Raw genomic sequence first — 27,284 nt, 5'->3', positions numbered from 1 at the left:
TCATTTTCATAATTTGCAGCTAGGTATACCATTCAGAAGGTTCAGTAAAGTTTGTGAACCCCTGTAGGTAACTTATACTATAAAGATTTCCTGCTACTGAGTGATCTCCAACAAACCTGTTGAGTATCAGCGTAATAACTGGCTTAAGGCCCAGAAAAGGATCATATTGATTGCACTGGACTCAGTGAAGATCTCAATCTAAATAATTGTCTAATAGGTCAGAAATGCATTTAAACATTGCAAAGACAGGTAGGGTCCAAGACCATAGCAATGAGAATCCAGTGATTCAGACAGCTTCACAATTCTTACCTTGGACATTATAGAGTCGCATAGTATGCGTTACATGGTGGAAAAAACACACAATTTCTGAGAAAATCTTTCCATGAGCAACTCTTACAGTAGGTGGATCTGCAAAAATGTAAGGCTACAAAAATAAAATAAGAAGTTAGAACAATTATGCTAAAATTTTGCATTAAAGTTGCGCATATAAATCAAAGTATTTAATAATTGTTAAATATTATTGTTTTTAATAACTATTATACTGCACCTAGACTGAAATGTTGGAGGTAAAAACAAACAAACAAAAAAATAACTCCTAGTCCAAAATTCAGCGAGTTTTTTTTTTAAAGTTTCACTTTTCCTTTAGCTAAAGATAGGATAAGCATCATTACACATCTCAGTGGTGTTCTATGAAGATTAATGTATACAAGACCTACAGACAAACATAGTAATGTACTATTACTGCAACTATCTGAATTCAGTTCTATGCTAGCAAAATTGTAATTCCTAACTACCTATCAAACATCACAATTTCATAATGCATGGCAGATTGTTTGTCTATTTTGTTTGCTCACAGTTTACTGTATCAGTGGTACAAACTGCATGATGAAAGCTTCAACCGTACTGTTTTAAGGATCAGCTTGCATAACTCTTTGAAAATAGAAGAAAGGGGAAACTCTCTTCATCAAAACCAGCTACAGTTGCCTCAGCTGGGGAGCCTCCTGGAACTCAGGGTAGAGCAGGGAACAGATGAGAAACCTCAGGTGGAAACATGGTTCCTCTCTCAAAGAGGTATCAGAATGTGCATCTAATGTAGTCACAACTATTCCAAGTCTCAGCTAAACAAACAATGACATTTTCAAAAACAGAATATTCCAAATTTAACTACGTATGCTATACAGTGTATAAAAGGAAAAATGGATTAAATACTAAGTGTATGCAAAGCTGAAAAGAAGGAAAATACAACAATTAAAAAACTACTACTACAGGGCAGTATCATTAATAAAGACTTCATTAAAAACAAACAAACAAAGACACCTTGAAAAGCACATTATATTCTGAGAAACCTAAACAGAAAGTTCTTGAAAGGTGACCATCCTTCTCCTATACGCACAACTGTCAGAAGGACAGAGCATGTTCTTCCTTCTCAAGCAAGGACACCAAAAATCAAATTTATCTTGAGGAAGACAGGAAATCACAATTACATACACAAAAGACACAACATGTCATAGAAGAACTACAAATATATCATAGACTGGATTGGGTTGGAGGGACGTTAAAGTTCATCTTGTTTCAACCCCCCTGCCATGGGCAAGGATACCTCCCACTAGACCATGTTGCCCAAAGCCCCATCCAACCTGGACACTTCCAGGAATGGGACATCCACAGCTTCTCTGGGCAGCCTGTTCAAGTGCCTCACCACCCTCAGAGTAACGAATTTTTTCCAAATATCTAACAATCTACCCTCTTTCAGTTTAAAACCATTACCTCTTGTCCCATCACTACCCTCCCTGACAAAGAGTCCCTCCCCAGCTTTCCTGCAGGCGCCTTTAGGTAACCATAAGACCACTGTGAGGTCTCCCCAAAGCCTTGCCTTCTCCAGGCTAAAAAACCCCAACCCTCTCAGCCTGTCTTCATAGGAGACGTGCCCCAGCCCTCTGACCACCCTTGTGGCCTCTTAGATTTGTTCCAACAAGTCATGTCCATGTCCTTCCTATGCTGTGGGTCCCAGAGCTGAATGCAGTTTTCCATGCAAGATCTCACAAGATCAGAATAGGCAGGGAGAATCGCCTCCCTCAACCTGCTGGCCACTCTTCTTTTGGAGTAGCCCAGGATACGGCTAGCTTTCTGGGCTGCAAACGTACGTTGCTGGCTCATGTTCATTTTTTCATCAATCAAAAATCCAAAGTTTTTCTTCTCAGTGCTGCTCTTAACTGATTCAGTAACTAAGGAATTACAGTTCCTTAGTCTATCTATCACATGTAAGTAGAGAAGACAAACTCATTTAACCTGTGACTACTTGCTCCTAAAAGTAGGTGTTTATATTAGAATACCACAGATGAACTGCATTACTTACAAGAAAGTGGAATAATCAAACCCTTCAAAATCCACCCTGCAAGTCAGGGCAATATAAAGGTTCTCAAGTTGGCGATCAAAGACTGAAACAACAACTAAAGGAACTCAGAAAATAACCTGGAGAAACCTGAGGTCTTCAGGCCAAACAAATGCCCTTACCAATTATTGCATAGGAGAACATTTCTTATATCAACAGCAGACTGCCAAGTACATTTTGTTATCAAAGTAACACTTATGGGCTTATTTCTATTGTTTGAAAGAACATTTCTCACTAGGACCAGTCCATTGCAGCTCTGTGAGCTATTCTGCACCAAACAAGCAAAATGGAGTGCTGCTGCATGAGTGATAAAAGAACAAAAAAGGCTGTGTACTTAGCACAAAGAGCAAATGTTTCCCAAAGTAATTATTTTAAAAGTAAAAAATAATAAATACCTGGAGGAAATCAGTGCAAAAGTTAGTACTAACGTAGCTTGTTAACATAAAACATGATGGTGACATTGATAACTACTATGAGAACGTATTGTTCCAATACCAGCAGAAAGTGGAAATGAGATGCATTTAACATCACTCCGATTCTGAGATTTTCCTACAAATGCTACATTTATATTTCGCAGATGTTGTCAGAAACTAAGGATTTTATTTATTTATTAATCTGAATTTGTGGTTTCACTAGCACATGCATTGAGAGATATGTATTAAAACCAAGTTTACAAGTATCCTTTTTTAAAGATAAAAAAGGAAGGGGAGTTACAAAAACACTTGATGCTATGAGGTTTTAGGGGGGAGACAAGTTTTTTGATACATCAGTGGATATATGATATCTACTAAGCCCACAAAGATTCCTGCTCCTTCCTAACTGTTGGGGAAAAGGGAAAGATGAACAAGTATGGTACTGAGGGCACAAGGAAGTCTTAGAAAAGCGCTAATCTTCTAAAGTGATTTCTTAATAGCCATCTGGAGATACACTGAGTTCAGAACCTGTAAAGAGACAGTGACCAGGTTTGCCACACAGGAAATACTTAAATACTTCAATGAATGAGGCTTTTTAACAGAATTTCTTTATGTACAATTAGTCTAGTACCATCATAAATATCCCTAGAGAGATGCACAGAAGCCACTGAACAGATTCCTACTCTGAAAAACAAAGACAATTTTGATGTGAAAGTTTGAGCTGCAGAAATAAGACTGCTGCTGTTCAGACACAAATCACTTTTCTTTCCAAGTGAAGGGAGCAAAAAATGACAACGCCATTTGCAAAACTGACTGGATAAATCTCTGTTTTGAATTCAATGTTTACTCTGCCTTGTCTGGAAAATTGGACTAAATGACTGAGCAATGCTATGATTACTCTATGATTAAATTTGGAATAAAAATATTTAAGTCTCATATCCAGTCTCAAGACTCTACTTCTTAAACAGTTAAAATGAATAGTTGCTATATCATCTGTTTCCTCAGCATCAGTAGAATTCAATGTACAAAACTCATCAGCCTGCAAGTTTTGTTAAGCCTGGAAGGCTATATTTTTCAGAAACAGGATAACAGAACTATGGGTCAACAGGTCCAGAAACCATTTTTCAGTACTCATATTCAAAAGAAACATGACAACATGCCCTTGGAATGAAAAATAAATAAATAGTGAGGTAGAAATTTTAAGGGAGATAATTTGGAGCAAAATAGCATTCCCTAGCTCCCTAATATATCTTAAACTACCTGGTACCGAAGTTCACACTACCGGTGTGCCAAAGTATTCAAGAGAGAACTGGAGACCTGCCTTCACATACATGTTTACGGGCTTGTGTAGAAGCTGGTATGATGTATTGCAGCTTGAATGTATGAAGCATGGTCAATTAAAGTTTCCATCTGTAGTCAACTAAATACCACCAACAATCTTACTGTGGCCTAGAAACCTCTGGCAGAACAATGCACAGTTTGACTTCCACACCAAAAATATCCAGAGGAAAGTTTTCCAGCACAGACTGAATTGCTCTTGATATACTTGAGATTTACAACAAGAATTTGAAGTCTTCATGAAAAGTGTCTTCTCAATAGTTTATTACCCTTAATTTGGCAGAGCCTGAGATTATACTAATGTTTTGGGAAAAAATAAAATGCTATGACCTCTCAAGAACTGTTTAAAGGATTACATAGCATAAGAGAGAAAGCAGTCATTTTACATCTCAAAAAACAAACAAACAAACAAACAAAAAACACCACTTGGGGCACACCTCTGAATGATAGCTGTGATTCTTGAGGGAAATGTGTAGCACCAAGGAGAGGAGAGAACAGACATTTCAGATGCACCCAATACTGGAGTAATGTGAGCATCCTCCAGGTAGTTGTCCCTGTTATCTTTTCCTGTTATCGGGCATGTAAAAAGACGGAAAGCACTAAAAAACAGGCTTCTGTGCTTGAATGTGGGTCCTCTGTTTTTTGAGATACGAGATCTGAAGGCATACACAGTGGGATTTTCTAAATGGACAGTCTCTCTCCATTTGTGCAGTGGACTATCTGGCTAATAAAAATGCAAAAAGATTACAATCTTTTAGACTTGAAAGCCAAGTAGTTAGATAGCACAAACAAGTAGAAGCACTAGGTAGGCCTCATTACAAAAGGACCTGTAATGAAAAAAAAAATTTTTAAACTAGTAACAACTTTAGCTATACAAGCCAGGGACCATAATCAATAAAGGAAGTCCAGTCATGGAGATGAAGTGTGAAGGGGAAATGGACATGGAGAAAAGCTCCAGCACTACAGATTCTGCAGTATAAAACACATCTGTTATTATATTTTCAGGCAGTACGTAAGTACCCACAGTACAAATGTGTGTGCAGACACAGTTGCCTGAGGGAGAACTGCAATTTCCCCATTTTGGGCCTATCAGAAAAGTCTACATTATTTCTGAAAAAAAAAGTTCTTAAAGAAAATGAACCACACACAATGATCCCAAAAGCAGTTAGCATCTGACTCTTTGGGAAAAACTGTTTTGTTTTATTCCCTATTGGTATTGAACATGGTTATAGAGTGAATGGGTCATCACAAACTGACATATTTTTAATACATAGCAGAAAACAATGAATTGATTTAAGGGTCCCTTGGGAGACAGTTCTAAGGAGCAAAGGGGTTCAAGAACATTCTTGGACACTGTAAGACTGAAATCTTGAAGGTGCAGGAGTGGGCTGTCCTTATTTGCCAAGAGCCAAGAGAGAGGAAGAAGACCTGTCTGGCTTAACAGAGCTTCTTTTGTAACTCAGCAGTTACAAAAAAAAAAAAAAAAAAGTTTACCAACTTTGGAAGAAGTGACAAGAAACTCAGGAGGACTACAAAGGTATTTTGAGGTTCTGTAGGCAGGAAATTCAAAGAGCCAATGCCCAGATAGACTTTACCTTGGCTACTAAACTGAAAGACAATAAAAAATGGTATTATAAAAATATAAATAACTAAAGAACCTCCACCCTTTATTCAGTGTGGGGGGAAACTGACACCAGATGAGGAAAGAGCTGAGGTGCTTAATGCCTTTTTTGCCTCAGCTTTTATTAGTAAGTCTACTTCTTCCATGGATCCATGGAATTATAGGCCTGTCAGTCTGGCCTCGGTGCCAGAAAAGATCAGGGAGATCACCTGGACTGCCATCACAATGGCATATACAGGACAAGCAGGTGGTCAGACCCATCCAGAACAAGTTTACAGAAGGCAGGCCCTGCCTGACTAACCTGCTCTCCTTCTGTGACAAGATGACACACTTCAGGGATGGAGGAAAGGCTGTGGATGTTGCTTACTAGGATTTCAGCATGGCATTCAATACTGTTTCTCACAGCCTTCCCCTATAGAAATGAGCAGCTTACAGCTTGGAAGGATGAACTGTCTAGTTGGAAAAACAAGCTGGCTGGGCTCAAAGGGTCATTGTTAATACAGTTAAATTCAGTCAGCATCCAGTCACAAGTGATGTTCCCCAGGACTGGGGCCGGTTCTCTTTAATATTTTATCAACAATCTTGGTGAGACGATCAAGTGTACCCTCAGTAAGCTTGCCAAACACACCACGTTGGGTGGGAATATTGATAGACTTCAGGGCAAGAAGACTTTGCAGAAGGATCTGGATAGACTGCACCGAGGGGCCAAGGCCAATTACATGACATTCAACAAAGCTAAATGCCAGGTGCCTCGTAACAACCCCATGCAGCAGTACAGGCTCAGGCAAGAGCGTCTGGAAAGTTGCCCAGCAGAAAAGGACTTGGGGGTGCTGGCCAACAGCCAGCTGAACACGAGCCAGCTGTGTGTCCAGGTGGCCAAGAAGGCCAATGGCATCCTGGCCTACATCACAAATTGTGTGGCCAGTGGGACTAGGGAAGGGTTTAGTCCCCTGTACACAGCGCTGCTGAGACCGCACCTCGAGTGCTGTGTTCAGTTTTGGGCCCCTCACTACAAGAAGCACATCGAGGTGCCGGAGGGTGTGTAGAGGAGACCTACAAAGCTGGACTAGAGAAGAAGACTTATGAAGAGAGGGAGACTGTTTAGTCTTAAAGAGACTGAGGGGAGACCTCACTGCTCTCTCTATAACTACCTGACAGGAGGTTGAAGCGGGGAGGGTGTCAGTCTCTTTTCTCAGGTGAAAAGTGATAAGACATGATGGCTTCAACTTGTGCCAGGGGAAGTTTAAATCTGATATCAGGAAGAATTCCTTTACAGAGAGGGTGGTTAGGTATTGGACTAGGCTGTCCAGGATGGTGGTGGAGTCACCACTCCTGGAGGTATTCAAGAGACATGTGTGTGTGGCACTTAGGAACACGGTTTAATAAGTGGACTTCTAGAGTGATGTGATGGTTGGATCTTATGGGTGTTTTTCAATAAATGACTCTATAATTTCAGGATACAATTACTCTTCACAAATTTTTCAATAATACATGGGAAAAATTAGAAAAATAACTATCTAGCCAAAAACAAGAAAACTGCCTGTACTTTATCCTACTGCCACATCCCACAAGGACTTGGAAAGTGTTAGTCAACCCACCTCACACTGAGAGCTGTGAACAGATGGCATTTCTTTTAGACAAACCATTAGTTCAAACTGTTTCAGGAACTACTACAGAATTCCACTGTTATTCCCAGTAGGATAATTTAATTAATGTTATTAAAATTCCAGCCAAATGAGCCTTATGGTATATTAACAAAAGCAGAATTTTTAGAAGTATCATGATTTCATTTTTATCGTAGAAGAAGTTAAAAAAGCTGAACATACCACCCTTTATAATGTTACGTAAAAATGTAGTTTAATTTCATTGATCATGGAAGTTCAATGTGTACCTTATTTTGTAACTGTGCTTGGATTTATGTGTACACTTCTTACTGATTACTGTTTTTCTAAGCAAAAGATGAAGTAGCATCTAAAATAAAACTAATTAAAGTTCGAACTAGTAGCTGCTGAAAAGTAAGAATAAAAAAGTGATTGTGTTTACATTTTGTTCTTATATTTACCAACCAAAAGCACTAACATCTAAAACTTAAGAGTAAGTGAGCCCTGTTGGACAAACCTGATGCAAAAATATGGGACTAAATACACGGCCATCTACAAGGGCAGGAGGGCAGACCCGGGAAACTACAGGTCTGTCAGTTTGACCTCAGTGCCAGGGAAGCTCATGGAGCAGATCCTCTTGAGAGTCATCATGCACCACTTGCAGGGCAAGCAGGCGATCAGGCCCAGTCAGCATGGGTTTATGGAAGGCAGATCCTGCTTGACGAACCTGATCTCCTTCTATGACAAAGTGACACGCTGGGTGGACGAGGGAAAGGCTGTGGATGTGGTCTACCTTGACTTCAGCAAGGCTTTTGACACCACCTCCCACAGCATTCTCCTCAAGAAACTGGCTGCTCTCGACTTGGACTGGCGCACGCTTCATTGGGTTAGAAACTGGCTGGATAGCCGGGCCCAAAGAGTCGTGATGAATGGAGTCAAGTCCAGTTGGAGCCAGTCACTAGTGGCGTCCCCCAGGGCTCGGTGCTGGGGCCGGTCCTCTTTAATATCTTCATCGATGATCTGGACGAGGGCATTGAGTGCACCCTCAGTAAGTTTGCAGATGACACCAAGCTATGCGCATGTGTCGATCTGCTCTAGGGTAGGAAAGCTCTGCAGGAGGATCTGGATAGGCTGCACCGATGGGCTGAGGTCAACTGCATGAAGTTCAACAAGGCCAAGTGCCGGGTCCTGCACCTGGGGCGCAATAACCCCAAGCAGAACTACAGGCTGGGAGATGAGTGGTTGGAGAGCTGCCAGGCAGAGAAGGACCTGGGAGTGGTGGTGGACAGTTGGCTGAATATGAGCCAGCAGTGTGCTCAGGTGGCCAAGAAGGCCATCGGCATCCTGGCTTGTATCAGAAACAGTGTGACCAGCAGGGCTAGGGAGGTGATCGTCCCCCTGGACTCGGCTCTGGTGAGGCCGCACCTCGAGTACTGTGTTCAGTTTTGGGCCCCTCGCTACAAGAAGGACATCGAGGTGCTTGAGCGGGTCCAGAGAAGGGCGATGAAGCTGGTGAGGGGCCTGGAGAACAAGTCCTACGAGGAGCGGCTGAGGGAGCTGGGCTTGTTCAGCCTGGAGAAGAGGAGGCTCAGGGGCGACCTTATCGCTCTTTACAGATACCTTAAAGGAGGCTGTAGTGAGGTGGGGGTTGGCCTGTTCTCCCACGTGCCTGGTGACAGGACGAGGGGGAATGGGCTTAAGTTGCGCCAGGGGAGTTTTAGGTTAGATGTTAGGAAGAACTTCTTTACCGAAAGGGTTGTTAGACAGTGGAACAGGCTGCCCAGGGAGGTGGTGGAGTCACCATCCCTGGAAGTCTTTAAAAGACGTTTAGGTGTAGAGCTTAGGGATATGGTTTAGTGGGGACTGTTATTGTTAGGTCAGAGGTTGCACTCGATGATCTTGAGGTCTCTTCCAACCTAGAAATTCTGTGATTCTGTGAAATGACAAAATTTCCAACTGACAGATCTCAAAAGGCATGCTTCTATAAGAGACTGTTAAGAGGGAAAGGAAATGGTTCTGTCCACTTCTGATATACACACATAAATAAAATCAGAATAGTAACCTTTACTTATCTCCTGGAGGAGTCAACACAGAAATCCAAGTTTGCCTTATACATGGAACTTTACTTTCCCCAGGAGAAACTGGGCAGAGGAAATATTCTGCAAACTACTTAGGTTCTTTAAGGTGTTTACTAACTTTTAACATTTGTTTTCTGAAATGCCACCTTTCCAATTTCAAAAGTGGTACAACAGATTTCTTATGGTTATATAAAGCCAGTACAAAAACACTGTAATTTCTGAATTTCCAATTTGAAAACTAATAGGAGTATGCTGTTGCCCTCCAATAATTATCCAGCTAAGAATACTGATAACCCTGAACTACTTAATCAGAACATATGCTTGCTACTCTGTGTGTACACTCATCAGTCGGGACTCTGTATTTTAACTACTATATTGAACAACATATGCTAATCCCAGCCAACAAATACTACACTCCAAACTGGAAGCTCCTTCCCTCACATTCAAAAAATCATCAGAATCAGAAAAGTGAAGAAATTAATCAGTATCTCTGATACTATTCACCATATGAAGTGCAAGTGATTTTGTTGAGAGTAATGGTCACAGCTCACAGAACTTGCGAGGATAGCATCTTATTTGAACGTTTTAGCGAATCGTAAATCTTCTGTATATTTTTGCACTTTCAAGTTAATGCTTTTTTTTTTCCTTCCCCCTTTTTATTTTAATCTAAGTCAAGGATTATGAAGTATGAAGTTCTGTCAATCATTTCAATAACTGACATGATTATTTCCAACCACACTGATGTATTTTAATGCTGGTGAAAACTTGTTTTTCTAAGCTGCATTTACAGAATGTTTCAGTTTACTTCAAGATTAGAATCTGTGCAAACAGAAGTTTTACCTTGGCATCCCCATCTGGTAAGAAGAGGTAAGCTCCACTCTTATCCCGGTTACTGGTAGTTCCATACCAAGCAAACTCCACCTTCATTTGGTGATTTTTACCATCTTCTTTTGTATTTATTTTCTACAGATAGAGAATCATGTTTGAAATAATTGGCGCAGTTAGATTTCCACAAGTAAGAACAAAAGTTCTTAAAAAAAACAAAAAAACTGTTTTGAACTATAATGTAGTATACCTCCAGTAATCCAGACATTCCAGAAAACCATAATTTCATATAAGAATTTTCTAAGATTATATTATCCACAGAATTTGGCATCTCTTTTATCTTGAAAATTCTGTCTGGCTTCTCCTGCACACTGTTCCTTCCACTCAAGTATATATCATAGTCTGTTAAAGTTGTTTCTGAACTCGGAACTTCCAAAAGCTGGTAAACTCCAAGGCCCAAGGGTGGTAGATGAGCCAAGAAAGAGATCTGTTGGGAGCAAAGAAGATGCTGTTACTAAAAATACAAAAACTTTTTATAGCAAACGTATGCTCAGTTTAACTCATTCTGTTTCAACAGGCAAATGAATACGAAATTACAAATAGCATTCCAAATTCAATGGCTGAAGTATGTGAAGAATTAGCACATAAAAATGTCTGTATCACTGATTTGCTTAGCATCAAAATTACTGTTTATTAATGCAATAATTATTTTGAATCCTGGTAAAAAAAAAAGAATGTAGCTTGTGATATATATATTTCTAAGCATATATGCTATTATTTAAAGGTATGTGTGTAGCATATCAGTTGAGCTTGGACCCTACATGTCACCAAATATGCATTTAAAAATCCACAAATTTAAACAATAACATTTTATTTTTAGTTTCTGTTCTTTTAGGAGTAGAAAGCCATCTATACAGGAAAGTAATATTCAAGGTAGATCTCCAAAACAATTTGCTTAGAAAGTGAGTTACAGATATCTTTTTTCTTCTTCTTTAGTTTCTGCAATTCCCACGTAATGATACTATCAATAATAATCTCTTCAGAGGACAACTGAAAAACATTAATTGAATTATCTTTGCAGGAATGTTATGCTGAAATAACTTCAATTTGGCTCCTAAGTCAAAAGAAATCAGGCTAAGAATGTAAGGTTAAAAAGAGAGCTCTATGTAGTACTGTTATATCATTAAGAATTTCATAAAATACAGTTTCTGATGTGTGACTGTTGAGGCCAGTCTTCTGTAATAACATGTCAAAAATTCTCAGAAACTATTTAGAAACAAAGGTGGAATCAAAGCCATCTGTCAAACAGTGCAAAGTAATGGAGATTACTATCCAGTCTGTACGCACCCAGTATTTGCTGCTCATGCAGCTGAAACGGATCCCTAATGTATTATAACGTATTACAGAAGTTTAACAACTTATCAGTTTAAAAATATTTAAATTTATGTTGTTTTTTTTTTCTTTTCCCTTAAGGAGACTGAATTAGTGTCATAATCTGCTGAAGGCAGAAATAACAATATTTGAAGTGTGCTTTCATTACTGTATCATTTTATTCCACTGTGAATCTACAGTATATGTCAAATAAAACTTCTTTAATGCTTAAATGCTTTTACTTAAAGCAACATACCTGATATGCTTCATGTGATACTGTAGTTGCTCCATCCCAAACAGCACTAATCTGGACAGTAACAGGTTTTCCAAAAGGTGATAATACTTTAACCCTTGGTGAATTCACATGGACTGAAACCACTGAAAATCGCTCCTGTTCTGTAGGATTATATATCAAAAGGTACCTGCAAAAATATATTTGCCAAATTATCTTTTGGCAAATAAGTTTCCTCCTTCATTTTTAATATTATAGCACATAAACTTTACATACGAAGCTTTAAAACAATGTTAGAACAACAGGTACGTACCACAACAAATAAATATGCAAAACCAACCAGAAAACAATGGATAGTTCACAAATTCTTGGCAGACTTTTCCTTAATGATATTATTATACAGATGATTCACACAATAGCATTTTTAAAAATACTATGCAATCAAAATACATTAATTTCAAATTTTAACTACTAAAGTATTGCTATTAATAATTGCAATTACACATATTGAGGTTATTTTAGATTGATTTTTCTGGCTGAAATGTTTTATCCATAGTTGCTTTCCCTTGAACATACCTTAGAAATGAAGTGACAAGCATAATCTGGAGAACATACACATATCTGATTTATATTCTTTAAAGAAACTACTTTCTCTCTGCTATAAGGGAAACTTTGTAATTATTTAAACTATAATTTACCAGAATTCCCTATGACAGTTGTCTGCATATACACTGAATCTTTTCACTAGGCCTGCACAGAATAGATAATTTGTATGTAATCTAATGCCTGTTCTTCCATTCCAGTACAGGTTTAGGTCACTAACCAAAATAATTCACCTTGAAACCGAAAAGAAACATTTCATTCACACACACATATTTTTTCTTACAAGGCCATATATAGTAAAATATATAAAAAAAAAATTGTACCAGAACATCTGTGCCTCACACATCTGTACTACTGCTACTTTATTTCCCATCTTCTCATGTCAAGCTCAAAGAATGCACTATTTACCCTCTTTTCCCTTACCCTCTGTTTATTTTATCCTTAAGAAAAAAGTCTTCAGCAATGAAAAATGTTCTTGCCAAGATCTCTAATTGCATCTTAGATACACAGTAGAAACAATATTCTGTCTTCAACCTCCTTGAACCTTCCCACTGTAAAATGCTGTTTATTTCTTCATGAAATCTTATCTTTCATCAGATTCCACCTCATCCCACCTTCAGCATTTCTTCTAAGTAGAATCTCCCCATTCTCTGTGGCATTTTCTACACAGATTCCTCAGGGTCTTGTCAGTGGTTTTCTTTCTTTTCCTTCCATTTCTTAGCCTTCATCAAATTCAACTATCACCTTTGAACTGCTTCATTTCGAACTCTTTCCTTGAATCCAAATCACAAATCTCATTCTGTCACTCTCTGAAAACATCATCTGTAGTGTGAGCCTCATTTAAGAACCTGCTATTCTGATTGTAACTCTTCCAGATTCCTTACCCATACATTCAGGCACTCTGTGTTCCATTATTAGGCAGCCTAGTACTTTGGTACAACTTTAAGACCCAGCTAACAAGTTGCTTATATAGCTAAACCCTTTAAACTTCCTTCTTTTCCAATATTAGCTCTAAATTGACTGAGGGAGCTCTCCTCTATCAGAGGAGAGTGAGGCCTCCTGGTACCTTTGATCTACCTTTAGAAAAGCTGGGCAGGCAGTGGACAAAGAAATGCTGAGATTACACTTCAGGCATAGGGAAACAGCAAGATTTCAGTGCTGAAAGGCAGCAGCAAACTGCACAGAGTTAATAAGGAAGTATAAATTTTAACTCTTCATTTTGAGAGAAATGACTTCTACACAGGATCAGTGCCAAAAAGAGAGATCACATTAATCCACCACTAAGGTATGGTTGCAATACAGACACCCAAGGAACATCCTTCCTTCCTTCCTCTCTATACTGCTGAAAATTCTCATCCACTCTCCTCCCACACTGTACGCATATTTTTATTTACTTATTTATGTAAATGTGTTACTTTAGTTTTAAGCTGTAACTTTGTGTACTATGTTACTTTAATTTTAACAAATTCTGTTTTGCTTTACTGACACTGGGAATGCTTATGAACACTAACCAGGCAACTATTTCCCATTATCTTGTCACTGGCTCCCTCCTTTCACATTCATCAAATTTTGTCTGTTTTCAATCTCACTGCCCATCAACACTAACCTATTATCTCAAAATCAGTAGAAAAGGTGAATTCCAACTTCTCATTAATTGAATAAAATAAAACCAGAGGCTATATTAGATTTTTCTATTAAGACCCTTCATACCTGACATACATAGAAAGTTTCCTATAAAAATATTTTCCTTCTTTAACTCCTTATTTGAAGCTTCCTGTACTGAAGGACTGTTAAATTATGAGTGCTGTGCATAACAATGATTTTTCTTGCATATCTATGCATCTAGCCATGGTAAGCTCTCTACTAACACAACCAGAATTACACCAGGACACTTTTTTGGCCTTGTTTCATGTTGAGGACTTCTAGATTACCAGATAAGACATTAGTTAACATTATGCTAGGTTAGCTTTACAAGTTGTCTTCAGCAACTTCTGCAAGACTCTCAGCCTTCCCTTGTCTTACATAGGTAATTATTACACTTTGCTTGTTCTTTTCTTTTTTAATATGAGTTTAAGTGTTAACATAACTGTTTTTGTAACTGATGTGGAACTAAAACCAAACTAAAACACTGTTCTAGAAGCCCTAAGAAGTGGGAAGACAAAACAAAAAAAAACAAACAAAAAACAAACAAAAAAAACAGCAGGTTCACAACATTTTTTCTTTTTTAAAGATTCCTCATATACTATGAAAGAAGAGTGCAAGGATTGTCAGGAGCAATATAGGTAAGTGATGATACAGCACAAAAGCTCCAAGTAAATCATCATTCTCATCTATCAGAACATTATAGGATTGTTTTATTTATACTTGCTATACATCTGAAACTCTGAGCTCTTATGCTTCTAAGTAAAATGATAGCTTATACTTAACAATTCATTTTCACTGATGCTGTACATCCTCAATAAATTTACATTATCCGCTACACAAAATTTTCATGTGAAAATACTGCAAGGAATTTCTTCACCTGCCCACTGATATAAACATGTTTCACAACTTCGATTAGAGTTATGTCAGAGCTTCCCATAACAGAAGCCCCAGATCTTAACAACTGGCATAGTATTCTTGTATTTCATTTGACTACGTATTTTTTTTTTTTTATCTATTTGGATAAGAAACTTTTTGTTTCAAGTTAGTTTTGTTTCAAGTTCTTGAATCAATGTGTTTTAAGTTCATTATGTACATGTCAAGTGACACAGCAGTCAAAGGTATTAATGGCAAGGCAGATTTTGTGCAGTAGAGATAAGGAATTTTGTCCAGACACCAGTATTTTGTTTTCAGCACAACTAAACTAAAATACTTATACTGAGATATAAATATTGTGCATTTGCAAAAGCACTGACTAATGTGATTAAATTATGTTATTTCTGAAGTACCATTCAAGGTTCACTCATACATAATATTCCACTGTAGCTATTTTCAATTCTATATGAAACAATTAAGTCACACATTTCAGTTAAGCTGTATCATTACAGAGAATGTCATCTGCAAATGCAGAGTACACCTGCGTGATATATTGTGGTTACATTACATAGACTAGCAACATGACGCTATTTAAAGGTTTTCTATTCCAGAACTGAAGCATGAATATGAGAAGTACCAAAGCAGTAAGCAGTTATCCAGGCCACTGGTATTTGGAAACACCACCAAGAAAACTACCAAAATTTACATCTTTTGTCAAAAGAAAAGATAGAGGTTGGAAAAGAGTCTACTGGTAAAATTCAGAGGAAAAAATTAACCCAGACACTTTAGAAACACCAGCATGTCTAATTCCTGACTACCTTTTCTTTAGTTTATTCCAGAAATCGAAGAATTCTGAAACTATTAACTGTATTGAAATGAAATTAAATCATATAGCTTTTTACTGATAAAACCATGGTCGATTGTTTCACACAGAGACCACGTTTCCTCTGTACATCAGGACTAGAAGTAAACTGCTCTCAGTTTACTCATTTTCAAAAATGAGAAACAGATGCAGATCTGAGCTCTTAATCCTTAATAGGATGCATCTTTTATGTACAAATATTTGCAATTTCAGAAAAGCACATCCTGCCACCTGCTTTTCAGACAATTTTGTAAAGATACACCTTGAATTTTTTGATCCTATACTTCTTGGATATCTAAAACCCAAAGTCAATATATTATATTCATATATGCATAATAATTTTCCCTAGATTGTATAATATATGGCATTAATAAACTCTTCTACTAAACATGTACATTCAAGTGTCAAAGAATATCTTGATTAGTATCTGTAGTAAAAATTAAACTGGCTGTGAAATACTTTCAGCCACAGCTGAAAAAAGCCACCCCACGTTTGTTTTCAGATACTTTAATAAGTTATCAAGAATATAAATAAAACAGTTTAGCCATATTCATAGGTAAAATACGAAAAAGCTGTTGCAGATCTCTAACAACTTTAATCTTGGTCTTCTAGAAGAACGCTAGAGCAAGTTTTGTTTTTTAAACCAAAAAGTTTTCATGACCATTTTTCTTTTGTTTCACTGATGTGGATAAGCATATGGGCATACATATATGTCAATACATGCACACATCCACAAGTAATACCTGCAATAACAGTTACTATTTTCTTTTGAAGTTCATTTAACGTTGTCTTCTTACATGATGCCTCCGACTGATGTGAGAAAAAAAACTAATTACTAGTAAACATTGGAAAGCTAGTGACAAAGGATTATTTGAACCACCAGTTCTTCAAGACACTAGAATATACAACAGCTTAGGACATCAGACTTTGAGAACCAATTACTTGAGTTCATACTCTGATCAATTTTACTATCCCAATGACAAATTTTCACAGACAGATTTCGGCATTTCCCATAACTCATCAGAATCATTTCACTGAACACATATGCTCAATATCAGTGCAAAATTGCAGGAACAGCACCTCTGAAGCTGGTCAGTGTCCTTCCCTTTTCCATAATAGAGACAAAGCTAAAAAAAAAATAGCTAGGTGGTGAAAACATCTGAAATACTAGAATTAAATCCAAGATCAAGGAAAAATACAAGCCAAGAAGGCAAATAGTATGCTATATAAATAGTCTTGCACTGAAGGATGAGAAAGAACAAATAGAAGCATGTAAATTATCCTGGAAGTGAAAGGAAGGTATGTTGGGGTAGGAGGCAAGTGAATTGGAAGGAAAATTGTTGAACCCACTTTTAAAATGCTTCAAGCCCCAAAAACAATTTGAATCATGTCTACATATGTTAAAACTCAGAAAAATCACCAGAAGGACTAGTGTGTTAGAAACCAGAATTCAACTAGAAAGATAATCAGAATTCCAAACAACTCAAATTCTCTGAACATAAACATCTCACTGGAATGATAGAACAGTAAAAACTGTCCAGACATCAAATGAGTGTCCAAAGAAGAATCAAAACTGATCCATAGTTGAAAGTATGCAAGAAAAGATTACTCTGAAAGATGTAAGACGACTCAATAGATAGCAATTTTGTCTAGTTAGTAAACATTTAGGCATAAGGGAGAAACAAATTAGGGATTAGTATTTAAACTGTGCAAGGCACCATCTGCCATGGTAGATGCCAAAAACACAACTGTGTGACTTCTGCTGTATGTTGGGGGGAAGGGGAAGAAGAAATGGGAAGAAAGGCTAGAATCCTTAAAAAAATAAATAAATAAAAATACATAGCATGTTTCTTTGAGGGTGATGGCGAAGGGAACAAACAGAACCAAGACTATCCACTTAAAACAGGTATCTCCATTTGTACATTGCAAATATGTATGATTTCACCAGAAGAAAAGAAACTTACATTGTTTTTGCACAGACGCCCATGAAAATAGACATATTTTCCTCAGATTGTTAATACAGAATGGAATTAAAAACAACTAGACAACAAAAAGGGTTTATTGTGTTATTGAAGAAGCTCTCTCCTTCTTTCTATAGATTACGGGGAAAACAAAAAGTTTTGAAAAAGAAAAATAAGCATAAAAATTCCTTCTCATTCAACTTTTCTTCTTATATTTTACACAAAACACTAGACAAAATAAAAAATCGTATCAAGTTACTTAGTTCTCTTCAAAGTTCTTACGGTTTATTATAAGACAGTCAAGCCCTCTTTAGTCAAAAGTATCTTTTAAGGGATTTTTCAATTATAGGTTACTTCACCCCATTTTTTCCCCATATCTAGCCTAGTTTGCATGCATTTCTGCTATAAATTACTAAAGATGGAAAGAGCATATGAAACAATTCTTCTGAAAGTTAATGACATTTACCTAAATTTTAGCATCCTATAATTCAACTTCAGCTTTTTTTGTTTTGTTTTTAAAGGGATTCAGGGTATTATCTGGTCATCTTGCCACACTACTCTTTTGGTTCTTCAGAAGTTGGACACACTTGCCTTCATTGAAGGCTGGTATTTTTTCTACAACTCCGCAACTCCAACAGTTACTAACATGAGCTTAAAAACAAAGTTACACAGCATCTCAAGATACCTTTCTGTTACAATGAAAAAAATATTTAATGTGAAATTTTGGTAACAATTTTTTAAAGAAAGTCTTTCAAAATCTGACATATGAAAATCATGTGTCCAGTCCAGTGCCTGAAGTTATTCAAATCTAGTTCATACTTGTTTCAAGGAAAATTTGATTCTGCAGGTATTATTTAAAAACACTCCTCATTTTCACATCTGCCTATGAATATTTACTTCTGAAATGCATAAAGCTCTCCAGATTTCATCCAAAATATACTTTTTCTACTACATGTTACTCATAAAAATGAACTATACATAAGCCTCTCTCTTAAATTATCAAGAATCCCATTTGATTGACAATTTTCTTTTAATAGTGGCAAACCCTATCAAAAAAATAAGAAAATAAAACCATGAAATCAAATTGTCCGTTACTTCTGAGTTTGGAAGTTCTTAAGTCCTTAAGGAGTTATTGAATGCATTTTTGCAGATATTCATGGATATTTAATTGTCCAGTAATATGTTGTTACATATCCAAAGATCATTTTCTTCCAAATTTATGTTCAGAAAGGAACCAAAAAACAATAATACCCATACATAGAATAATTCAGCATTAGATTTTATTTTTTTTTAAGAAAAAAAAAAAACATTTCCATGTCAAACCATACCATCAACCATACAGAAATCTGAAGTTAGGAATTTAGAATACTTCCTCTATGAATACAGCTGGATTTATTTCCTTTATAATACATATACATAGTATATACGCTACATTGATATGTGGGAAGATCAAGTATTTTCCAATATTAGGAAATATCCTAACCTTGGCATTCCTAGTGAGCAACCGATGTTGCTAATAATGTTAGTTACTACTCAACATTTTTCACCTGATCAGAAACCTACCTATCCATAGTAAATCTATATAGAGAGAGTATATTTACTGTAACTCTGTACAGAGTGGTATATATAAATGTAACATTCTGCAAACATTTAGTATGTGAAATAGTTAAAATATCCAGCACTCAGTCAGCTCATCAACTCTTTCATGAAGAAGTAGAGAAACACTCTTCATTTTATAATCAATATTATTTACCAAGTGTCAAAATAAAGTTTGTCAGAGGAAAAAATATTTATCCTAATCAGGAAACATTGCCTGCACAACAAACTGAGAATAAGGTAGTGTGATGGTGCGCTGGGAACAGCACTTGTAAGCAGAGCTGTTCTCTCTCTAGATCGAGTTCTCACACAAAGATCAGGTTAACGTTTCATATCACTGGATGTTCTTGTATGCCTTAGAACACTCCACTGCTCTGGTTATTCCAGTTGGTCTAATAAAAGACAACTTGTACAAAGCAGACTATAACCTTACTTACCTGGTTTGCATGTTTATACATGTAGGTTGGTTTGCTGCAACTCTGAAGAGTAACTTCAAGACAGAAAAGGCATATCTATCTAATCATAATAATAGGTCTAGAAGCTTGCTTTTCATTGACCCCTTAGCCAGAATTAGTATTCAGCAGGACCACCTTTGACAAAAGCTACAACTACTGCAGCTTCCAGAACTGTCTATACGTTCATCTCAAGCATCCATTTTGGTAACAAACAGTAACGCTTTTATTACTTCAAATTAAACATTTCTTCTAATTATTTCTTCCTTTCTTCCACTGCAGATAATAACACAACTGTTTTTCTTTGTAACAAACCTCTACGTAAAGTCTCATGTTTCCCATTATTAGATTTTCGTGTTTTGTTTGTTGTTTTTTTTTTTTGAACAGATTATACCCATACAACACCTCTGTTTGCTTTCTTCAGCTTATTACTCCTGCTTTCCTGCTAAGACTTCCCATACCTTCATCTTACTACATTTTCCAAAACTAGATACCATAATTTTGCTGAAGCTTTCACCATTCTAAGTACAACATACTATTTCAGTTATGTTTTACACAGAACACTTCCATTTAAATAATCCAAAGGCAAAATGGCCTCTGACACCATATGAATAAGGCTCTCTGAACCTGTGATATTCTGCAATGCCTAGTCTTTTTCTGCTTCTCTAATGTCTAGTTGGTTAGCCCCCACATTATTTTCCATCTGATGTGTAATACTTCTATTGACCTATGTGCTAGTGCTCTATGAAGTACTAGCTCTAGTTTATTAAAATAGTTTTAAATTTTAATCCTATATAGATTGGTTATTCCCAGGACGATGAAAAAAATTGTATTTTATTTAAATTCTATTAACATATGACTGATACAAATAGAAAGTATTTTGAAATTTCATGATCTGATCAAAAGAATTCATTGCTTGCTTGTTTTTGGCCTCACTTTGCACAAAAAAACTCCACCATCCTCAGATGGATGACTAAGGATACAACTTGAATCATATGTAATATCTAACATTTATAGATGAGAATCAGAATTATCGTTAGTCAACCAGCAAGCTTGCTACTCAAGTGAATGAAGGTAAAAAAGCAAAAACATGCTCACAAGAAACTGACCTGAAACTAAATAAATGTGTGGAATTAAAATATGATGTTAAAGTCTGACTTTCTGCTTCTCAGTTTTAATAAAAAGGGAAGAGATCAAACCTACTTCATTATTCCTCTTTTGGTTAGCAGTTTATTTTACGTTTGTTTTCCTTGTTTGTTTTGATCAGCACATTATGAAAATGAACGTTCAGAAAAAAGCTACTGCATGTTAAGCTCAGAAACTACAGAGAAACTGTTTTAATCTGTATCAGCACATTCTAATTATATTACAACATTTAGTTTCAATAATTGCTACAGCTTTAATATACCCCTCCTTTGAGATAGAGTGGACGCTAAAACCATTAGCTTGCTGACTATACAAGCCTGGACTTTAAATGAAATGTGAAAGTGGTTTGAGAGGAAAACCTTAGGATTGAAGAACTGCAGTCTCAGACACACTTTCAGAAGTAAACATGAAATTTAGGTCAGCACAAGTATGAGTGGTTTCATAAAAATCCAAGTTGACCATGCAGTCTTACTCTCTATTGTCAGAGAAAAAAAGGACAAGTTCTCCGTTAAAGGAGATTCTGATAGCTTCTCGAGGTGCTTTTCATTGACTGTATAAAGTCTAAGGATATATTTCAGCTTATGTAACTGGGTAAGCTAAATAATACCAATATAGTCGTCTATACCATGTCCAGCTAAGCTTCTTGTAAATTTAAGAAATTGACTTTGAGACTATCCCTATTATCATAGATGTAACAAAAATTAATTTACATCTCAGCTACAGCTCTTATAATCTAAATAAACTATTTATTATGCGTTAGAATGCCTTGAATATATACATGTATATATAATCAAATATCATCAAATATGAACAGATTGAACAGTACAAGGTAGAATGAGAGGACTAGGGGAAATGTTTATAAACTAAAAGAGGGGAGATTTAAATGAAATGTTAGGAGGAAATTCTTCACTCTGCAGGTGGTGAGGCACTGGCACAGGTTGCCCAGAGAGTCTCTGGATGCCCCATCCTTGGAGGTGTTCAAGACCAGGTTGGATGGGGTCCTGAGCAACCTGATCTAGCAAGTGATGTCCTTGCCTATGGCAGGGGGTTTGGAGTTAGATGATCTTGAAGGTCCCTTCCAACCTGAGCCATTCTATGATTCTACGATTAAGATTTTTACCTCTTCTTAAAATGAGACATCTTTTCCAGTTTATGAAAAAGAAAAAAATTCCCCCAGAAGAATTAGCAGGAATCTAATCTCAATTTGGAATTATAGGCATAAAACAGAATGTGTTGTTTTCATAAGGTATGAAAGCAGAGATGTAAGTAAAATATATGATCCACAAATCAACTTTCCATTATAGAATGAAACTGGTTACATCGAGAAATAAAAAGAGATGCTAGCAATAATTCAATAGTATCACAATAACTCAGCGGTGATTTGGTTAACACAAAATGGAATTATCCTATGATTATGGCCTCCTCTTTAAATGCTGTTAAATACTTACTTTGGCAATAAAGCCATCATGTTAAAATTACGTATTCTTTGTAAAAGCCATAAAGGCTGACAGTTCTGATTAACATACAAATAATTAAAAACGGTGATTTTGTGCTTTAAAAAAGATTCCATTATCTTATCTTGACATTTTAGATTTCTGTATTACTCCAGCAAGGCCTTCCTAATGACAAATCTGAAATCATTTCTTCCACCATTAACACAGGTAAGAGAACTCACAGACCCATCAATTCTTTCTGTAACTGTACAGATGTATCTTCATTATAACTATACCTCATGCAAAAGGCAGAAAATTAAGTACACTACAAGTATTTAATTCTTCTACTCTCACAGTGAATACAACCTTAGCATAGCTTTCTCAAGAACAAACTATTGGACGTCCTCAGGTAAACAGTGTTCACAGTAAACACAGACAACATCACAGTAAGAACTATAAATGTTGAGAAAGAAAAAAAAAAAAGGAAAAAAGCCACTAACACCAACCTAAGACAAGACTTGTAAAATATTATGTACCTACTATATATGCCAGATACATTCCCGTGACTTGAATGGATTCTAGTGGCACACAAATCCTAATCTGGAGCACATAACTACTCTCCAATTAAGGATAAAAGGATCAAGTCCAAAGGCACTATTTTAAATTTCTCTTTTACCACAAAGTTGTGAGGTCTGAAGTCCAAGATGGGCTTGAAGCCCCCTGACTTTTTCAGGATCAGGAAGTGCCTTCACTAAAATCCTTTCCTTGTTCCTCTTGTAGTGCAGGCTTTCTAAATCTGCATTTAGAAGGGAAAAAAAATCTGGTTCAGAAGAACAGAAAGACTTTTAAGTATGCCGTATCACTTCAGCCTGTGCCTTGAGAGCCTTGGGCTAACTGAAGTGTTGCCTCAAAGCAACTCCAATAAAAAGGCTGAAGGGGACAGTGCCTGGAAATAGTAATAATAATTATAATAATAATACACAAGTATACTAACATACTGAATCTGTGGCTTCTGCTTCCAACACTGCTTCAACAAGTATTTGCACACAATCCAGATCTTTCAATTGTATTCAATTCTTTACTAGCATATTCCTTCACAATGATCACTTTTTTCAAAAACAAACCCAGTTTTTGTTTCGTATTTTTTTTAGACACACCTCTCCCCTGTGTGTTTACAGAATCACAGAATTTCCAGATTGGAAGAGACCTTAAGATCATCGAGTCCAACCTCTGACATAACACTAACAGTCTCCACTAAACCATATCCCTAAGCTCTACACCTAAACGTCTTTTAAAGACTTCCAGGGATGGTGACTCCACCACTTCCCTAGGCAGCCTGTTCCACTGTCTAACAACCCTTTTGGTAAAGAAGTTCTTCCTAAGATCCAGCCTAAGTTGGATCTTTAGTTAGACTATTCATTCTGCCTTTCATATTACACTTCCATTACAGGCTGTTTTCAACAGAACTCAGAAAAAAATTACCACCTAGTTGCAGGAGTTTTAATGTTAATGTTTAATGTTATTTTTTTAAACAACATAAGCATCGAATACAAGTATCTGATAAAGACTTCACAATCTGATTGCACTATCACTACAACCCAAACAAAAAAAGTTGAAATGCTGTATATTGAGCTAAAAATATTAAACTTGGGCAGTTTTGAGAAAGATACAACACTACAAAATGCATCACCTTATTTTCTGGTATATCTTTGGAACTGCAATTTCAAAATGCAGTCAGTAAAAAAAAACTATTCATGACAGACTATCATGGGTTTATCAACAGTAATACAGACTGAAAACTGAAAAAAAAAAGGTTTAATATACAATAATTTTTATGTGTTGAAAAACTTATGATTAAGTGTTTGAAATATAACAATTTTTAGAGCTTGAGCTCAGAGGCATGACAGTTAAAACTGAGTTTTGAAAAATAAAGATCAATTCCACAGAAAGCTTCTGAGTGCAACTAATTGCAAATCAAAGCTCCCGCTTTCTTCTTGAGAAATAATAACAACACCTAAACAACTCAAAAAAATGAATCTCAGTTTTCAGTTTTTAAGATCGAACCATTACAGCAAAATAGACCCTCATCTCTTAGCTTATTTCTTGTTTTGCTTTCAGAGTTCCCAAGTAAAACTTTTAATGAAAAGCCAATGCCCCTACAGATGCAAGAAGTCAGTTATATCAGCACAAGTAGTAGGAAACCTCAACACAGTAAAAATGGAAATTTCTGAAAAAATGTTTTGACGATACAGAGTGGGAATTAAGGTGTTGCTAGCTCTTTCACACCCCTCATTCCCTCTCTTATCTGTCAATGCAGAATTTGCACCCCTTGGTCACAAAGGTAGTTGCACAGCCATATTCTACCTATGAAGCACAGTAGATGTATCCTGCTTTTGGTTTTGTTCATTCCAAAATCAATGTTTTCAGTAGAATAATTTTTACATAAACATTTATTTCATGTCAACATCAACTGCTGTTTCAAGACTCAGATGCCTGAGTTATGCTGTATTATCCAAGCTTCTCTTTGCCTTTGCAACAGCTCTCCATTCATGAAAATCAAGAGGAAGAATATTTTTTAACTACCCATTCAATTTAGTCAAAATGACCTTGAGTTTAGAATGGACATAACTTTTTTTTTTTTTTTTAGCAGTTATAGAAGACCTGAAATCTAGTAAACTGATCAGACACAATTAAACACTGAGATTAACACTAAAAAAATGTTTAAAGAAGTCATTAAGTTGTAGTCAGCCTAAGCAGACAGGGCACTGGAAACCAGAGATGTAGCTTTTCACATACGATTTCAAAGGATTTTCTAATTTTTGTACTACTGTGCTAAGGAGAAAAAAAAAAAAAAAAAAAGCTTAATTAAGAGATGTTTCTTAAGAAAAGAAAGTTGTCTTGAGGCTTGATTGAATGACCACTCATTCATCCTGTCCACCACCCTTGCGTTATACAACAAAGGTATTAATGAGAACACAACAAGCTTGTGCATAGTTCTCCCACTATTTCACGCAATTAAAAACTAAAAGGGTGCTTTTTCCCAGGGAAGAAGTGTGCTTATTAATAAAATATAAACTCCCACAAATATTTTGGCCTCATTTTAAATGCTATTGTAGTTTTTCTTGTTTTCTTTCAAATTTCCCACCCCACCATTAACAGTTCAAAATATCATTGTTTCAACTGTCTTTTTTCCCCCTGCTGTTTTAGTACATACCTAGAGATACACATACATACATGTATATATCTTACCTCAAAACTCAGGCAAGCAAAATAGTTACTTAAAATGTCAAATGCTGGTAAAGCATTCTGTCCCGGAAACTACATTGGACAACTGTTTAGACTACTTGTACCAACACAGATAGAACAAACAAAAAGAAAATCAACAAAAAATCCACGACTGAAGCTGCAGTTGCCAAACAAGAGTATTAAAACATTACCCCAGTCCGTGGCTAACTTCTTAGCTCAGAAAGACACTGCTCCTTTGCTGTGAAGCTTTACTCAATTGCTTGAAATCATCAGGACAGCTTCCCTTTTTGGCAACTCACACCAACCAGGTTTCTTCCTCAAGCAAGTTATGTTTCCTGACATCTTATAACCAAATACAGTAACACCCACAATGCCAAGCAGAGTTTTGTACATGCTTTCTCCTTTGCACATTTATATTTTATTGTACATTACGCAATCAAAGCTAATGTCATAGCTTTAATTCTACATTATGATGCTGTGTTGAGAAAGCAGTGGTTACACCTGTCAAGTGAATTCTTGAAAATGTAACCAACTTGCAAAATTTTAAAGGTAAATCAGAACTTTCATTCTCAAAAAAAAAAAAAAAAAGATCAGGAAGTCTGTATACAACTTCTGTCAAACCCCTGTTCCCAGATACTACAGTAAGGATAATGTCACAGATAATTCAGCCTACTCAATCAGGAAAACGAATCTTTCTGTCATGAGTTGGATGTCACTAAAATATTTGGTTCTTTCACAGAACTTTGAAGCAATCATTTATTACAGTGTAACTTGTTCAGAATTAATTTCCCAGGATTCACTCCTAGGTTAATCATTTTTTGCCAAATATTTATACTAAAAAATCTACACTGGTATAGAGCACCAGTTCAGGTATTTGACCATTTATCACATTGCTGTGTAATACTATCTCCAAGAAATGTCTGGAAATCTACACTGTCAACCCTTTATCAACAGTGTCAGCCAAACTGAGTGGCAAGAGGTTATCCCCACCCTGAAGTCCAGTGAGTGCAAGTCTCTTGCCATTTGGGAAACATGACCTTTGGTAGCTATAACCTAGAATCATGGACTATTTTGAACATTTGAACAGGACTCTCACATAAGTATGGAGTATACATGCAGTATCCGATTTTGTCAGTGCACAGACAGGCTGTCTCTTAGACATACTATAGAAATTGCTAATTTCAGAAAAGGATAAAAGCAGTTTTGCATATGGTTGGAAAAACTATATGCAAAAACATTGTGAAAGCTTTGTTTTCCAGCTAAAAGTTAAAATTACAAAAAAAAAAAGAGCGGAACTTCTTTTTCTTTATGTGCTAAGTAACTAAATAACAACATATGAAGTCCCCTACACAGAAGTGCAGAGCGTGGTGTTTACCATAAACAGTTTTAGTGCTATTTACTTATTAAAAGCAAACACAAAATTAAGAACTGTCACAGATTTAAAACAGAATAAATAAAATTCTCCTATTCAAACTGGTCAATGTTCTAGAAAAAAATGGTTTAAACTTTATCACCTTTCTTAGCCTTAGTTACCCTTGAATTCTCTCATCCTGGCGTATGGTCCCTTAAGCGAAAAGAAAAGGAACAACATAACCAG

General features: G+C 36.4%; 1 protein-coding gene across 1 annotated transcript in view; it reads right to left on the bottom strand.

Annotated features, from left to right (window-relative positions):
* Positions 1 to 27,284, bottom strand: part of MAN2A1 (mannosidase alpha class 2A member 1) — a 133,394-nt gene that overhangs the window by 39,146 nt on the left and 66,964 nt on the right. Inside the window, exons 13-16 of the mRNA XM_068666363.1 lie at positions 11,896 to 12,061; positions 10,519 to 10,755; positions 10,284 to 10,406; positions 310 to 424 (exon numbers count right to left, since the gene is read on the bottom strand). Coding sequence (XP_068522464.1) covers positions 310 to 424; positions 10,284 to 10,406; positions 10,519 to 10,755; positions 11,896 to 12,061 — 641 coding nt within the window. The remainder of the gene's footprint in view (positions 1 to 309; positions 425 to 10,283; positions 10,407 to 10,518; positions 10,756 to 11,895; positions 12,062 to 27,284) is intronic.

This window comes from Anas acuta, chromosome Z (genome assembly GCF_963932015.1).
Source record: "Anas acuta chromosome Z, bAnaAcu1.1, whole genome shotgun sequence".
NCBI classification, from domain to species: domain Eukaryota; kingdom Metazoa; phylum Chordata; class Aves; order Anseriformes; family Anatidae; genus Anas; species Anas acuta.
Note: the sequence above shows the minus strand (reverse complement) of the source record. Positions and strands in the feature narration are given on the sequence as shown.